This window comes from Chlorocebus sabaeus, chromosome 4, assembly GCF_047675955.1.
Source record: "Chlorocebus sabaeus isolate Y175 chromosome 4, mChlSab1.0.hap1, whole genome shotgun sequence".
NCBI classification, from domain to species: domain Eukaryota; kingdom Metazoa; phylum Chordata; class Mammalia; order Primates; family Cercopithecidae; genus Chlorocebus; species Chlorocebus sabaeus.
Window position 1 is genome coordinate 268,857 of NC_132907.1, and position 16,269 is coordinate 285,125.

The window sequence follows — 16,269 nt, forward strand, 5'->3', positions numbered from 1 at the left end:
AAGTCACGCAGGATGCACTTAATTCCTCCAGAAAGTTGTGACAACATGTGTGAAATACCATCTAACAGGGATGATCATTAGAGATTCAGCACCCAGGCTGTTTACTGTGGGCTAGTCACGGAGGTACCTTCTGCCTAGTACATCCCAAAACTCTAGATACTCAGAAGGAAAGCAGATTTTCAGCATAAACTACATTGTTTAGGCACAGTGAGCCACTCTTATCATGCAATAGTGGGAACTTTCCCAAAACCCAAGTTCCCACATGCCACCCAAGGGTCAACCTTGCAAGCAGATCTTTCAAAGGATAGCAGTCTCAGGCCTCCTACATTAACTCTTTTCTGCACACAAGCACTACACATTGGTTATTTCCTCTGCCTGGAATATTCTTCCCCAAGAAAACCACATTTCTCATGCCTTAGGTGGCGTTCAAATGTCACCATACAGAAGGTCTTCTCAACCATATTATATTCTAAACATCATTTCCTTTGTCATTCTCATTTCCCTTATCATGCTTTATTTTCATATTAGCACCTATTACTTAACACGATACCTACTTATTCATTCATTTGTATACTGTCAGTCTCTATCTTTGACCCCTGAAATGGAAACTTCACAAAAGAGACAAAGTCCACCTTCTTCCCTGATATAACTCCAGCACCTAGAACAATGGCTGGTACATGGTTAGTACTTGTAAGATTTGCTAAATGAATGAAATCTTGCAAGGCAACCTGCATCAGAATTAGGCTTGATGATTATAAAGGCCAAACAGAATATGTCTGGTAAACGTATTTCCCTACTGGTGCTTACCTTCTTGTACACAATACTGATAAGTTATCCAGTATCCCACTTCTCTTAATTACACAGAATATTTGCCAAATTCCCGACTCTGAAACAAGTAGTTACCATATTGACAGGGGTTGACTATGATATGGAAACTACATGTTCAGAAGACACTGAATTCTGGGTTTAGAGGGTTAGGGTCAGAGGCAGACAGAGCTCTGTTATGACTCTGTTCTGTTATTATATACTGAACTTATAGCATTTTAAGCAGGTTTTCAAATCCTGAAATAATTGCTCTAAGTTTGGTATAACAGAACCTCAAGTTTTAAATTTTCTTTATTGACAGGTCCACTATGGGCTTCAAAAATCACACCAGTAGCTCTAATTGCAATAGATTTAATATAGGTAACTGAACTCCTGATTTTCTTGTTTGTTAATAGCACCTGTACAGTAATTCTTGTCAGTCAGGTTTGAACCTGAAAAACATTGCTACCTCTTTCTTTACTGGCCTTACCCTGTCACTAATACTTTAAGTACTTTCCCTGCCCAGTATTTTTTATACCCATTGTTTTCTTTCCACCCTTACTAGCGCTCCTCATTTCAAACTTTTACCATTTCATGCCTGGACTTTAGCAGCAATTTCCTGACTTTACGTTTCTCCCCACTTAAATCTACTTTATAAACTGAAACCAATTTACTTTTCCTAAATAGTAACTTTAATCAAGTCATTCCTCTGTTCAAAAGTCTTTTCAAGCTTCCTATTGCATAGGAAAAAATAATTCCTTATGGTATCCAGAACCTTCTACAACTGGGCCCCACTCAACTTTCTCTTCTTTTCCCTCTTCACGTGTGGCTTCCACTGTGGTCAAACACTGACTCTCTGAAAAAAACATCACTAAGTACTTCATTTTCTTTGTAGAGCTCATTGCTCCATTCCTGCCCTACCCTATACTTCGCATTCTTCTTTACCTATATTTTAATTTAGGTCAACTCAATTCCCATTTTCCTCCCAAAAGTTTCTCTTTGTTATCCTAGGCAAAAATTCTGTCCCACTCAGCACATATTACCTCTCTCATTGCTCCACAAGTACCAAATCACCTGAACTTTCAGCTACTTGACATAGACTGTATCTCACACATTTTGTGTATTTTCTTCTCTATCTTATCTGACAGCCATAACATTCATTCCTCCCCACAACATAAATGTGAATGACACTGTTATCCCTATTCTTCCATTCTCTGACCTATGGTGATCCAAATGGGGTTAACATTCTGCTTTTTCTTTACCTCAAAACCCAGGGTGTGTGTTTCAGATTCTGAAATCTATCTTCAATTCTTAAAAATCTCTTTTTGCTTACTTGTTTTGGCAATCCTGACTTGAGAGCATACCTCAATTCTGAGTAACTCAGCCAAGAGCTTGCTTAGGACCTTCCCCGAACATATTCTACCTGTAGATCTGGAGAGTAAACTGACTTTAAAAGATGTAGTGCTATAAGATCTGGTTAATTGTCTGGAATACTAGTCATACAACTTAAATGAGCGTTAGAGAAAGAAAAAAAAACTCACAAAAAAGTTAAGGCCAAGATTTATATAGAAGCAAACATTTTATAGTTTACCATTAATACCTGAAAAAAAATTAATCTTTAAAATAATCTAAGTCACGCAGCTTGCTCACATATGAAATTTTAAACCCACTCCAGCTACCTTTTTGTTCACAGCAATACCTTAAAATAGGAAAGAGAATCAAACATTTCTTCAATTTGTTCTGAAGACTGAACAGATGATGATATTGGATGAGATGAATTTAAGGAATCTTTCTTCATGGTTTTAAATCGAGCATCTAAGAAATCTTCATACTGTCAAAAAATGAAAAGATTAGAATATCACAAGTAGTATCAAATGTAAAAGTATAGTAATTATTTGTATGAATTAGACTAATTAGTATATAAGATCATTAGGAAAAAAATGACCAGTGTCACTAAACTTCAGGATATAAGCTTTCAAAAATGTAGGAAGATTGTAACCTTCATGAGTATTCCTTAAATTTAAAGATACAATTATAACCTGGCCACATTAAAATTAGCATTTCCTAAACAACAGCATATGGGAAAATTGAGAATCTATTACCAAAGTAAACAAATGCCAACTCTGGGTATCCAAGATGAATATTCTAAAAATATAAATTTAAAAAGAGAAAAAATAAAAACTGGTCCTTATGCTGATTTCTCATATATGGTCTAGAATTTCTACAAAGAAAATATACATTTCCCTTAACTGAGGCCCGTTTTAAATAAAATATAACTCTTAAACAGAAATAATTCTTTAAGAGCTCAGCAGACGAGTTCCCCTAGAACATGTATTAGACGTTTTTACACATTCTGGGCACCACCAAGTGGTCAAACTGTGTATCTCATTGCTTACGTGGCATACACGGATTTAGAATATCTTTCTTAGTATTCTAGCTACCACTTGATATTAATATCAATTAATTTCCCCTACCACTTGAAATTTTTCAATAAGCCCTATCTAAAATTTCAAATCAAAAGCTCTAACAGCACTTCTGTTTTAAAAGCCATCTTGGATCATAACATCAGGAAGTTTAATAGAAAGTCATACAATTTGGGGGTTGGAAGGTATCTTTACACTTTCCCACCTATTGTTTGAATTATCTTGACAATATCTGTCATATCATGGCCTAGTGTGTCTGAATATCCCTAAGTACTGAAAATATTTCCCAAGAGTCTAACACCATAGTGAAACCACTATTATACTTCTCTGTACTGAAATGGTATTCCTAATCTTTGGAAAAAGGCATAAAATGTGGTTTGTACCTTAAAAAGGGCAAATTTTATTTGTACCAAGCTATATATAACTATTAAAAGAATGTACACAGTGATAACAGAGAAACAGTATTACTACAAAATGTTTTAATTTTTTATCTAATTTTTACACAGGATAAAAAAGTTTAATTTTGCAAAAAGGACTTTGCAACTTTAAATTCCTGCGAACAGAAGAACTACAGCTGTTTAAAAGAAAATGTTGCAAAACAATTTAAAATGTTCATCTTAATGACAAAAATGTAAAGTAATCTTATATAATTTTAGTTTTCAATGAAACACATCAATAAATAATAGCATCACTTTCACTGTCAAATCTCAAAAGGTATAGATATCAATAACCAAGGTCAAGTTTGGCATACCTTCCTAGAAACAATTTTCATTACTCCAGATGCATTGAAAATGTGATTTGACTATTTTTCCTTCTAGCATTCATAGTAGGCCAAAGAAACCCTGTACTTACACTAGAAAGCTCTTTGAATATTTTTTCCAAAGAGAAATACTCCATGAAAGTGGCAAAACCTTCATTTAGCCATAGATCATTCCACCACTTCATTGTTACCAGATTGCCAAACCACTGGGGGAGAGAAAACAATTAACCCATAGGATATTTACAGTCTCAGGAATTTTTTAAATAATTGGCTGAAGTGTCATAGTAATCACTTATAACTTGATTACAATATCTTAAAAATATACTGGTATTATAGTTAAAACAAACTATATTCAAATTAATTTAAAATTTACAAAAATTATATAAATTTACATTAAAACTAAAATAAAAATTTTAATCTTTTACCTTAACTGAATGGGAAACAAGCAAGCAAGGTTATTAGCATATTTATCAATTTAACATGCAATATAGCATGAATATAGGGAAATAAAAACCTTTTTTGGCCACCTCATGAAGTGAGATTTCCTAGTTAATGACATTTTTCTACCTTCTAATATCAAGTTAGTAAGATTATTTTCCATTGTATTTACAACCATCCATGACAACCAAAAAGTTTCTATATGAGAGATTTTCCTGTAGTCAGAAAACCTATATTTTGTTTCTCCTCAGTTGCCCAAAATGAAGACAGTATTTGCATGATTCAAAACAGAATTCAAACAACATTCCTTAAGAAAGTTGACATATACAGGCTGGGCATGGTGGCTCACACCTGTAATCCCAGTGCTTTGCAGGGGCAAGGCAGGAGGATTGCTTAAGGCCAGGAGTTCAAGCCAGCATGGGCAACATAGCGAGACTCTGTCTCTACAAAAAAATTAAGCCAGGCATGGTGATGCATGCCTGTGGTCCTAGCTACTTGGGAGGATGAGGTGGGAAGATCAGTTGAGCCCAAGAGTTCAAAATTGCAGTGAGCTATGATCATGCCACTGCATTCCAGGTGGGGGACAGAGTGAGACCTTGTTTCTTAAAAAAAAAAAAAAAAAAAGATGGCATATATATAAATAAATGAAGTCAGATCTTTAAATATTTTCTTCTATGAGGTAGGAAGAAGAAAAGAAGGAAAAAAAAATATAAGAGATTCTCCTTAAAAAGTGTATCTAAAAAAAATCCTTGAAATGAAAAGTAGTTATAAGGTATGTAATTTGGTCAGTGTGGTCTTGGGCTTATCTCAAATCAGCAGCAAAAGGACAAGGTTACTGCATAAAACAAAACACCTTTCAGAATTACAATAACATATTTTTCTAAGATATTATCTTAAAACCTGTTTCAGAGGAAGATGATTTCTAAGTCCTAAAGAGGAAATAACAGAGAAATACTCTCAAATGGTGATGAGTGGCTTTAGAAATAACAGACCTAGAGGAGATCCCCAAAAAGACATCTTATCTATATGATCTATCTTTTTTTTTGAGATGGAGTCTCTCTCTGTTGCCAGGCGGGAGTGCACTGGTGCAACCTCGGCTCACTGCAACATCCACCTCCTGGGTTCAAGTGATTCTTTTGCCTCTGCCTCCCAGGGAAGTGGGATTACAGGTATGTACCACCATGCCCAGCTAATTTTTGTATTTTTAGTAGGGATGGGGTTTCACCATGTTAGCCAGGATGGTCTTGATCTCCTGACCTTGTGATCCGCCTGCTGCTGCCTCCCAAAGTGCTGGGATTACAAGCGTGAGCCACTGCATCTGGCCCATGACCTATTTTTAAAGCAAATAAGAATGTGCTCATATGCCAGCTTGTCATGAAGTCTTCACAAGGGCTAGATTCATATAAGGTGTTTGATGTAGGATATAAGCTGACCAGAATACATCCTATTCATATACTGAAACTGTGATGATATCACCCAAACCATACCCAATGCTAGTTAAGCACCTCTTCCAGGGCACAATAGAGACAAAGTGTTAGGGAAGAATGGGGGTGTTATGTACCCATATAATTTTCTTTCTCTTCATGGGACAGACAGTCCCTTTGCCATTTTCTCAGAAACCCCCTCTCCAAAATTAACAGAGAACCCCGTTCTGGCAGGAGATGAAAAAAAAAAAAAAAATCCAGCCCTGCCAGCTACAGTTTGAGTTGTCAGAAGGGTGCAACTTAGGGAAAGAGATTCTTCCCCCAAAAGTTATACTGGGCAATAGGCATTTGCCGTAGGTGATGCAGCTGTGTGTTACTGAGGGGAGAAGAGATCCTGAAGAGATAGTGGCTCTTCATGGCCCAGTGCTGCCACTTATTAGCTGTATGACTTATGGCAAGCCATTTACTTGAACTGAGTCTCAGTTTTCACATCTGTAAAACGTGATTAATACCCACCTTAGAGAAGTTGTGAAGTAAGACAGATGTAAAAATGCTTTAACTTGTAAAGTCCTATACAAACATCTGATAGAATTTTCATTTGAAAATGAAGTTTGTGTTTAAAAAGCATCTTTCTATTATAAAAGAAGGCAACACTTAAAAAAAAAAGAATTATTAGCATCTCAATGCTAACAATAACTCCAGGACATGAAGTAGACCACAGGTGTGATATAGAACAGCCTTGGTTGCTAATACCTGGTGAGCCAGTTCATGAGCAATGATTTTAGTCACCAGTTTTCTATCCGCCACTGAAGAAGTGTTATTTTCATACAGAAGTGTCTCCTCTCGGAAGCTGAGCAAACCCCAATTTTCCATTGCTCCTGCTTCAAAGTCAGGAATAGCCACCAAATCTGAACATAACAGGAAATAAGTGATCAACTTTCCCTCATCTTAGGCATTTTCTACTCAAAGTATTTTATTCAATGGTTTATCACTGTGAAAGCAATGAATTCTTTTTATACTTCTAATAAACGGAATCTTCCTTATTCTAACTCTGTATGCTCCCTAACCACATGTCAGCTGAGGAAGACCTGTTCAAACCCTTTTAGAGTCACTGTTCCACTCTCCCTTAGTGAAGAAAGAGATGCCTAATTCCTTTACAATCAATCAGCTTCCCAGAACAAGAAGGACAAAGTTCACATACTCTGCTCTCCAGGACTAGCTCCATGTTGAACAGTACTGAAATGTTCTTGCTTTACTGAGCTCCCATTACTCAGTTTTTATTATTTAAATAGGGTATTTCTTGGAAGTTAGAATTAGTCAAATTGCAGACTAAGCCCTAAGCAAATTCCCATTTATACAGCACCTTTTTAGCAGCCCTATAAACTTAAGTGTTTTAAGCTCCAACTTCAGCTATATTCATGAAATCTAAATAATATTAACAAATACAAACAATTTTTAAAGCATTAATAATGGTTTTTGGTTTTCTCTGCAAACAACTTGGGCAGAGCCTCTTTCTAAAAAACATTCACAAAATAAATCTAGGTTCTAATTATAACAAAAATCAGAGACACTATTTGATTCTTACCCAATTTCTTAAGTGGGTACTGAATTTCAAAGTAGTTTTGATAAAACTCAAGAAGCTTCACAGTTGTTTCCAAGGCATAGTGAACTTGACCAATCTTTTCTGGTACAGCATATATAGAAACCTAAAGGGAAACATTATGTATGATGTAAGGACAGGTACAATTAAAATGGCATGATACTCAAGTAGCACTGTCAGGACTAGCATATCTGAAAATTCTATAGAATTGTATGAGATCTTTCTGGATAGAAACACACGCTTATGGTTACTTTAGCCCCCACAGCAAGTCCCTTCCACACATACAACATTGTTGAAAAAATTTACTGATCCCTCCTCCCTCCTTTTTTTAAGCTAGCAACATCCAAAGTAACTACTTTAGGTCATCTTATAGCAATTTATAAGTATTTGCCTATTTAATTCTATGATACTCTTCTCTTCCTCTCCCCTTACCTGTAGCTGCCCTTCCTTACTTATGAGGTAAAAAGATTGAGAGTTATCTGAAAGACAAAACTAAATTTTCATCCGTTCAGGACCTATCACCGTTCCTGGCATCTAGCAGGTACTCAACACAGAGGAGTCACATCTTATGATGGAGTTAGTTCTAAAGTTAATATGTAAGGCATAAATTGCACATTTGAAATTATCCTGGAAAAACCAATTAGAGACCAACATATTCTCTTTCAGTAAGTATGGCACAGTCAGTTCATCTTCTAGTGCTTGGGACAGTTTAACTTTTTTTTCAGCTGTTGGCTTTTTTTTAAGGATCATGTTATAAAAATATATATATTACACAGAGAAACACTTGTGTTACGAGTTGTACACAGAACTAAAACCAACTCAGGGAACAACAGTTTCATGTCTCCCACTGCCCATTCATTCCAGGTACATACTAAGAGAGAAAGCAGATGGAATCATCTTCATTATTTAAATTGCAATTCTTGCTCACTCTCTTTTTTTTTTTTTTGGCTAAATGAATAAATTAAACACATATGATGTGACAAACTATGAACATCTTATTCAGTAAGTATTAAAAGGCAAGTGCTAAACAGCCATGTTCAAAGCAATGGGTTTTACAAAACAATACTTATTCTTTTCCAATTGATTTTAAAAAGCCCTCTATATTCACCTGGAAAAGTGGGATGTAGATTAGACACAGCAGAAAAATAAAAACCTCAAAATGAAGATCTCAACAGGGGGAAAATGTAAACTTTTTGAACAATTCATAATTTGGAAAAAGCACATTGGTGAACTCTAACTCCAATTTTGGTTTCTCATTAAACATATGGAAAAATGCTCAACATCACTAATGATCAGGGAGATGCAAATCAAAACCACAATGTGATACCACCTTACTCCTGGCAAGAATGGCCATAAGCAAAAAAATCAGAAAATAATAGATGTTAGCGTAGATGTGGTGAAAAAGGAACACCTTTACACTGCTGGTGGGAATGTAAACTAGAACAACCACTACGGAAAACAGTATAGAGATTCCTTCAAGAACTAAAAGTAGAGGAATCATTTGATTCATCAATCTCACTAATGGGATTGATCAATGAATGGATAAAGAAATTGTGATATATATACATACCATAGAATACTACTTAGCCATAGAAAGGAATGAAATAATGGCAATCGCAGCAATCTGGTTGGAATTGGAGACCATTATTCTAAGTAACTCAGGAATGGAAAACCAGACATTGTATGTATGTTCTCACTCATAAGTGGGAGCTAAGCTATGAGGATGCAAAGGCATAAGAATGATACCACGGACTTTGGGAACATGGAGGAAAGGGTGGGAGGGGGGTGAGGGATAAAAGATAACACACTGGGTACAGTGTACACCGCTTGGGTGATGGGTGCACCAAAATCTCAGAAATCACCACTAAAGAACTTATTCATGTAGCCAAACACTACCTGTTCCCCAAAAACCTATTAAAATAAAGCAAAATACCATCAACAATTTCTAAGAGGTCAAATAGGTTTCAACCATATTGTCTTTATGTGAGGCTTCAGTCTATAGAACATATGCATTCATCACAGAAATACGGAGGTGGCTTAAAAGTTAAACAATATAGAACGTTTAAGTAACTGAACAAAAAATGAAATATATAGGCTCTGTGTTTACAGTGCTGGGGTTCAGATCTCTGCTATCTGTATGACCTTGAGCAGGCTAGTTAAACCTTACTTTCCTTATCCATAAAATGGTGATAAAAGTGGCTCCTACTCTCACAGAACTGCTGTGAGGATTAACTAAGCTAATACATGTATAGAACTTAGATTAGTGCATGACACAATGTCTAAGTGTTCAATAAATGGTAGTTATTACTGTTGTTATAAATAGACTCCCATCAGAATTGAGGCAAAATATGTGTGAACAGAGTATCTGTGGTTACAGTTACTGGAAGAATTATATCTATAGAACTGGAGTTAACCAATTAAAAATATGTTGCTTTCTAAAGTAATGAGGGAAGAAATTTATTCTCCCATATTATGGGGCCATCCGTACTTCATTAGCCCAGCCTTCTACCACCTGAAGCCCCCAATACAGGACTGTGACCACAACTTACTGAATTCAGTCACCGCCTACAAGCTGATCCTACTTACTGCGTTTCCTGCATCTTTCTCCAACAGAAGTCAGTTTTAGTAACACACACACACGCACACGCACACACACGCACACGCACACACGCACGCACACACGCACACACGCACGCACACACACGCACGCACACACACACGCGCACACACACGCGCACACACACACGCACACACACACACGCACACACGCGCACACGCGCACACACGCACACACGCACGCACACACGCACACACGCACACGCACGCACACACGCACACGCACACGCGCGCACACGCGCGCACACACGCACACGCGCACGCACGCACACACGCACGCGCGCACGCACGCGCGCACACACGCACGCACGCACACACATGCACACGCGCACACGCACACACACGCGCACACACACACACACACGCACACGCGCATGCCTGACATACAATTTTTAAATCTCCAGTTATCATTATAAATAACTGTATCAAGATCACTGGAATTTAAGACAAGTCTTTATTAGCTGTACCTATTCTTTGCAGACAAACATATCTTGTGTTACAGTTGCCTAAATCATCTAGAAGATGGTATCCCAACAGAAACATCACCCATACCTCCAGATTAAAACATTCTTCTATCACACACACCATTTGGCAACTCCCATCACTGTGCACCTTTCCTTAGACGACAAGTCAGGAGAGAAAGTTCACACGAAACTGAACTTTGACCAAAGGGTCCACTTATTCCCATCTCTGGAATACAATGATTAGGAAAAAATGTAGTTTTAAATACTTTCTCTTCCTTTCTACCTCTTTTTCTTTTCCTTAAAAGAACATCTGCAATGAGTTCTTACTAGAGATAAATAATCTGGTCATTATAATTATTACCAAGCTTCTCTAAGAGCAACAGATGCAGTAAGAAATAGAGAGAGCAACCTAGCTCAACAAAGAAAGTCTTGAACAGCATTCTGGACTTGGTAAGAGAACTCTAAACATTGTTAAATAAAAGTCAGTCAGCACTCAGGCCTTAAAACTTACAACTTGCCAGATCTCTTTCTTGCTAGATCTCTTTCAAAGATCTTATAGGAGATTTCTAAAAACACAACTAGAAAGATCCCTGATCAGCTCTCAAAGAAGGTTAACATTAAGCAATAACAGATTTAAGTTTAACTTATTTGTTTCTTAATTTAATAAAAACAAAAACTAATTAACAAAAGCAAAAATAGAACAAAACCTCATACTTTCAAAAAGGACAATAATATGGTCTGCAAGATTTATAAAGGCAGAAAATATTAGAAGCTTCAATACTAAATTTTCTGAAAAACAACAGTCTTCCTCAACAGATAACTGGACACACATAAAAGCAGAAATTCCACCCCTCTCCCCCACAAACAGTTAAGTCTATTCAGAATAACTGGTTAGATGGCTTTAGGAGAATGACACAAATTGTGTGCAATGTTCCAGGCTGGTGGAAGATAGTTGAGGTAGAAATGTTTTTAGAGGAAATTTGGAACAAAGTCATGTAGTCATGTTTCTGACTAAACGTGAATAAATTAAAATTATAACTTCACATGGATGATACTGGTGAAGTTTCTATTTGAATGCTCAGTGTCAGATGTGGTGTTCACACCTGACTAACCATGACTAGATTCTGATTCTACATGTTATGCCTGTCTACAGTAAAAACAAAAGCAGGCAGTGGCAAACAAAAGTAGGCATTGTATTTCACAACTGGCCTAGAATTGTCTAGGTAATTCTGGTATTTCTGAAGGCAGGGGGAAGTTTACAGAATGAAGAATGAACAGAAATGATGAAATACATGTTCCTCTTTTTTTAGGTCTTTGACAACAATGCAGTATTTAACACTGAAGAGAACACATGTAATAATCTATAGTCAACTTTGAAACTTTTAGTTGGTGAGCAATATTGACTTTAGTAAGTAAAGCTCTATTGACTTATTTCTGAATATTGCCTTATTTCTGAACCTACCCATCAAATATTACAAAATAGAAGCCATCCTAGAGATTTTAGCATAACAAAATCTATCAACATATCAAAAAGTCTAGTCCTTTGTTAGACTCCAAGTTTTAAATTTCTGGTCACCATACCCAACATAAACAGCAGAAGTTACTGATGTCATTTGGTGTAGGCAGCAGCATATTGTGGTGAACAAAACAATTTTGACTATCACTTACTGATTATGTAATCTTAGGTCAACTACTTAACCCCTTTGAGACACTGTTTCCTCATCAGCAATGTGGGTCTAATACGTGTCTTCCCCTTATTTGGCTTATAAAATGAAAAAATGTTTATAAATGAGTGCCTAGAACAGCTGCCAGCACAGAGTATAACTCCATGCATGTCACATTCCTCCCCATTTCCTGATAAAAAGGCAATAAATTAATAAAACTATAATTTATTTGTATAATGTTAATATTTTCAAAACATTTACTTCTGGGTATTAAAAATAATGTAGATTATATTTACTCACATGCAACGATTTTATATTTTCATATGGTAAAAACGAAGTATGCACTCTATCCATGCATATATGCATATGTATATGTCTGTATATATGTGTGTATATATGTGTGCATATATACACATACTGAGAAAGGATGAGAGCAGTCTACTTAAGGGTCCATAGCTAGTAAGCTATCTAGGAGGGATGTCAACCCAATTAGACTCCAGAGTCTATGTTTAGCCATGTTGTTTCCTAATACAGGTAAATAAAAAGCAAAAAACAAAAAATAGTCACCTGAAACTTCTCTCTTTCTCTTTCCACACACATACACACAAGCATGCACATGCACACACATATATGAAAATGCAGTATGTATGTGGGCAATGAATAATTCAGCTTGCCTAGATGAAAGAATTCACAATGAGGCAATTAGAAATATAGCTGAATTTGCCAGAAGTGTGGTTTAAACCTGTAATCCCAGAACTTTGGGAGGTTGAGGCAGGAGGACTGCTTGAGCCCAGGAGTTCCAAGCTGGCCTGGGCAACATAGCAAGATGTCTCTATAAAAAATTAAAAAACAAAACAAAACACCTAGCCAGGTATGGTAGCAGGTTCCTGTCTGTAGTCCCAGCGACTTGGGAGAGAATCACTCGAGCCCAGAACTTTAATGTTATGGTGAGCTATGACTGCACCACGTACTCCAGCCTGGGTGGCAGAGTGAGATCCTGTCACTAAAAAATTTTAAAAAAAGATCCCAGCACTTTGGGAGGCACAGGCAGGCAGATCACGAGGTCAGGAGTTCGAGACCAGGTAGGCCAAATAGTGAAACCTCGTCTCTATTAAAAATACAAAAAAATTACCCGGGTATGGTGGAGGGTGCCTGTAAACCTAGCTGCTCGGGAGGCTGAGGCAGGAGAATTGCTTGAACCTGGGAGGTGGAGGCTGCAGTGAACTGAAATTGTGTCATCTGTACTCCAGCCCAGGCAACAGTGTGAGGCTCTGTCTCAAAAAAAAAAAAAAAAAAAAAAAAAAAGAAAAAGAAAAAAAAGAAAAAAAAAAGAAAAAGAAAAAAGAAAGATCAGTGTGCAGATGGGTGGAAAAATTTTTTTAAAGGAAAAAATAAATTTTAAGCAAGAAAAGAAATATAGCTGAATTTATAAGGAAGGCCTTGAGTATCAAATGATGAATCTGAATGCAATCCTACAGGTAGTGTGAAGCAAACACAACAGACGAGAGAAAGAGGGAAAAAGGAAGAGAGAGAGTGAAGAGGAAGGAAGAAAAGAAAGTGGGGAAATGCCAAGACTGCATACATTTTGGGCTACATAAAAAGTGCTGGGGGGTTTTATACCAATGTGTATAAGAACTACAAAAAAGAGATAATTAAAGTGCTACGAAAGATCAGACAGGGAATGATTAATTCCAGCTGGGGTAAGAAAGAAATGCTTCATGGAGAAGGTAGTGTTCAGCTGACTTCTTGAAGCAGCAGCAAACCTGGCTCTTTTAGATTGGGCTTCTTAGGCTTTATCGAAGCTGCAAACTCTAACACAAAGGCTAAATATGTGGTGCAACACCAGAAGTGGAATTAACTGAATTATTTCAGATTTAAACCAGTCATAATATCCTTTTGAAAGGATTCTGAAAAATCCTTGACATAAAGTCTTTCAATCCAAAGGTGAGTGAACCATTATTTAGCACTTAATATTATAGTCTACACTTACCATTAAACACTTAGTTTACTTTTTGAGTAGTGTCATTAAAGGCATACAGTATTATTGCTGATAAATCGCCAGAGAATCCTTATCTCTGCCCTTATCTCTGAGAGGTATGGGATAGACATGACATGATAGTCTTTTCTAAAAGGAAACATACAGCCTTTTGAAGTAGCAAAATGATAAGATCCAAGGATCCTGTGATTAATATAAAGCTCTTTAGTCTAGAAAGGAAACCCAAAACTAGCAGGATATTCCCTGGTAGAGCTCAAAAATATGAAAACAGAAACTAAGACATTCTATCATATTTCTGTCATAAAGAATAATTATTTTTAGTTTAATAAATATGATAGAATGTCTTTTCTCCTTCTATATTATATTTGAAAAAATTAACTTTATTAGGTGTCTACTGTGAAATCAAAGTATAAAATTCAATCAAATAATCATTTACAAACAGGTACTAATGACAAAGAAAAACAAGAGTCTAGTTAGAACAAATCATCAATTTTGGCAAAATACAGATAAACCATACCTTTAACTAAATAAACAAACTTATTCATTAGGATGAGGAATCTCATCAGGATTTGCTTTGAAAAAAGGGAGGATTCATCTAATTTTTACAACCTAGAGCTATGAAATATGTAGCCACTAGTCACATGAACACTGCTGAACACTTGAAATATAGTTAGTGAGACTGAGGAAGTGAATTTTAAATTGTATTTAATTTTAATTAATTTAAATCTAAATATTCCCCTAAGGCTAGTGGCCATCACTCAGTTCGAAAAGCTTTAGTATACATACAGCATCTTACTAAAATTCTCTTTAAAATTTTTTAAAACTTGAAAATTATTGACTTTCAGGTATTAGTAACAGTAAAAGTAGCATTTCTGGTATAAAATGTCAGAGTGTGATCTAAAAGCTTATTTATTTCATACAGCAAACACCAGGAATCATTAAAGCAAGAGTTTCTCTGAACCTCTTATGACACGCTTTCGGACAATTACCACATCGACATACCAGGGTTCCATTTATGTCCTGGCTCAGGTTCTTCATCTCTCCCACAACGAAAGCAACCAGGTAAGTGCTCATCTTCACACTCTCAGAAAACTCATCCTGAACAAGTCCATCTTCTAGAACGACTGATGACTTCTACACGCAGAGGGGAAAAGACAGTTCTGTAACTATAGGAATAAATGGCAATAACAAACAAATAGAGAAACTGAAAATTCAAATAGGAAATAAGTGGTAAACATGCTAGCATATTACAACCTCTCAGTATGAATTTCTGCAAAGAGTATGGCTCTTAGTCTCAGTCTGTTGTACCATCCTTCATCCTGAGGACATATGGAACACAGTGAAAATCCTGAAGGATTTTTCAGTCCCAAAGATGACTAAATAAATGTTAAGTTAGAGGTAGTCACGGTGGTTCTGCTTCTCCCATTGAAACACCTTCAAAACCAAAATCCTTCGTTATGACCTGGGATTGCTCCACTCTACTACTACAAATACATCCACAGAAGAAGGAGCTCTAGCTGTGACGTCCCTTCAAATGATCTGAAGTGGCTTCATGGAGTGCCATGTTGAGGATCCCCAAGAAAGCTTAGTGGGAACAAAATCAGTAGGAAGTCATTAGAGAAGTCAGCAGCAGACACAAAATGAGGGAATGCAGGCAAGCTTACAGAATTTTCCAACCACAAATTAAAGTAGGCATCTGCCTCTTTAGAGAAAGATGAAGGTGAAGAGTATGGCTGAGTGTGGAGAATGAGCTGGTACAGTGCTGTCTTGTTATAGATTATGTTCTCTGTTGCCTACAAGATTGGCTCCATAGCCTGTTGGGTACGGCTGCTGCTCCTCTCCCTTAGCCACATGGGTCCAGAGGGCTCTTATCAAGCTGCACAGCCCCTCAGGTGTCCAAGACCAAAAAAAAAAAAAAAAAAAAAAAAAAAAGAACCCCCTAGGTTCCAGGTTTTGTTTGGCATAAAAACAATTACTGGTTTCACCCTCAATGCATCCCACACAGAGTTAACATCTAAGAAAGAGGCTCCTGTTCTTGTTGTCAATCTCCAAATTATAGCAATATTGGTTTTTCATTTAC

General features: G+C 36.7%; 1 protein-coding gene across 2 annotated transcripts in view; it reads right to left on the reverse strand.

Moving 5' to 3' along the window:
- LNPEP (leucyl and cystinyl aminopeptidase) overlaps window positions 1-16,269 on the reverse strand; it is a 101,962-nt gene that overhangs the window by 35,694 nt on the left and 49,999 nt on the right. For both annotated transcript variants that reach the window (XM_007979244.3, XM_073014569.1), the window contains exons 4-8: window positions 15,192-15,323; window positions 7,435-7,555; window positions 6,603-6,757; window positions 4,080-4,193; window positions 2,504-2,635 (exon numbers count right to left, since the gene is read on the reverse strand). In XM_007979244.3, coding sequence (XP_007977435.3) covers window positions 2,504-2,635; window positions 4,080-4,193; window positions 6,603-6,757; window positions 7,435-7,555; window positions 15,192-15,323 — 654 coding nt within the window. The remainder of the gene's footprint in view (window positions 1-2,503; window positions 2,636-4,079; window positions 4,194-6,602; window positions 6,758-7,434; window positions 7,556-15,191; window positions 15,324-16,269) is intronic.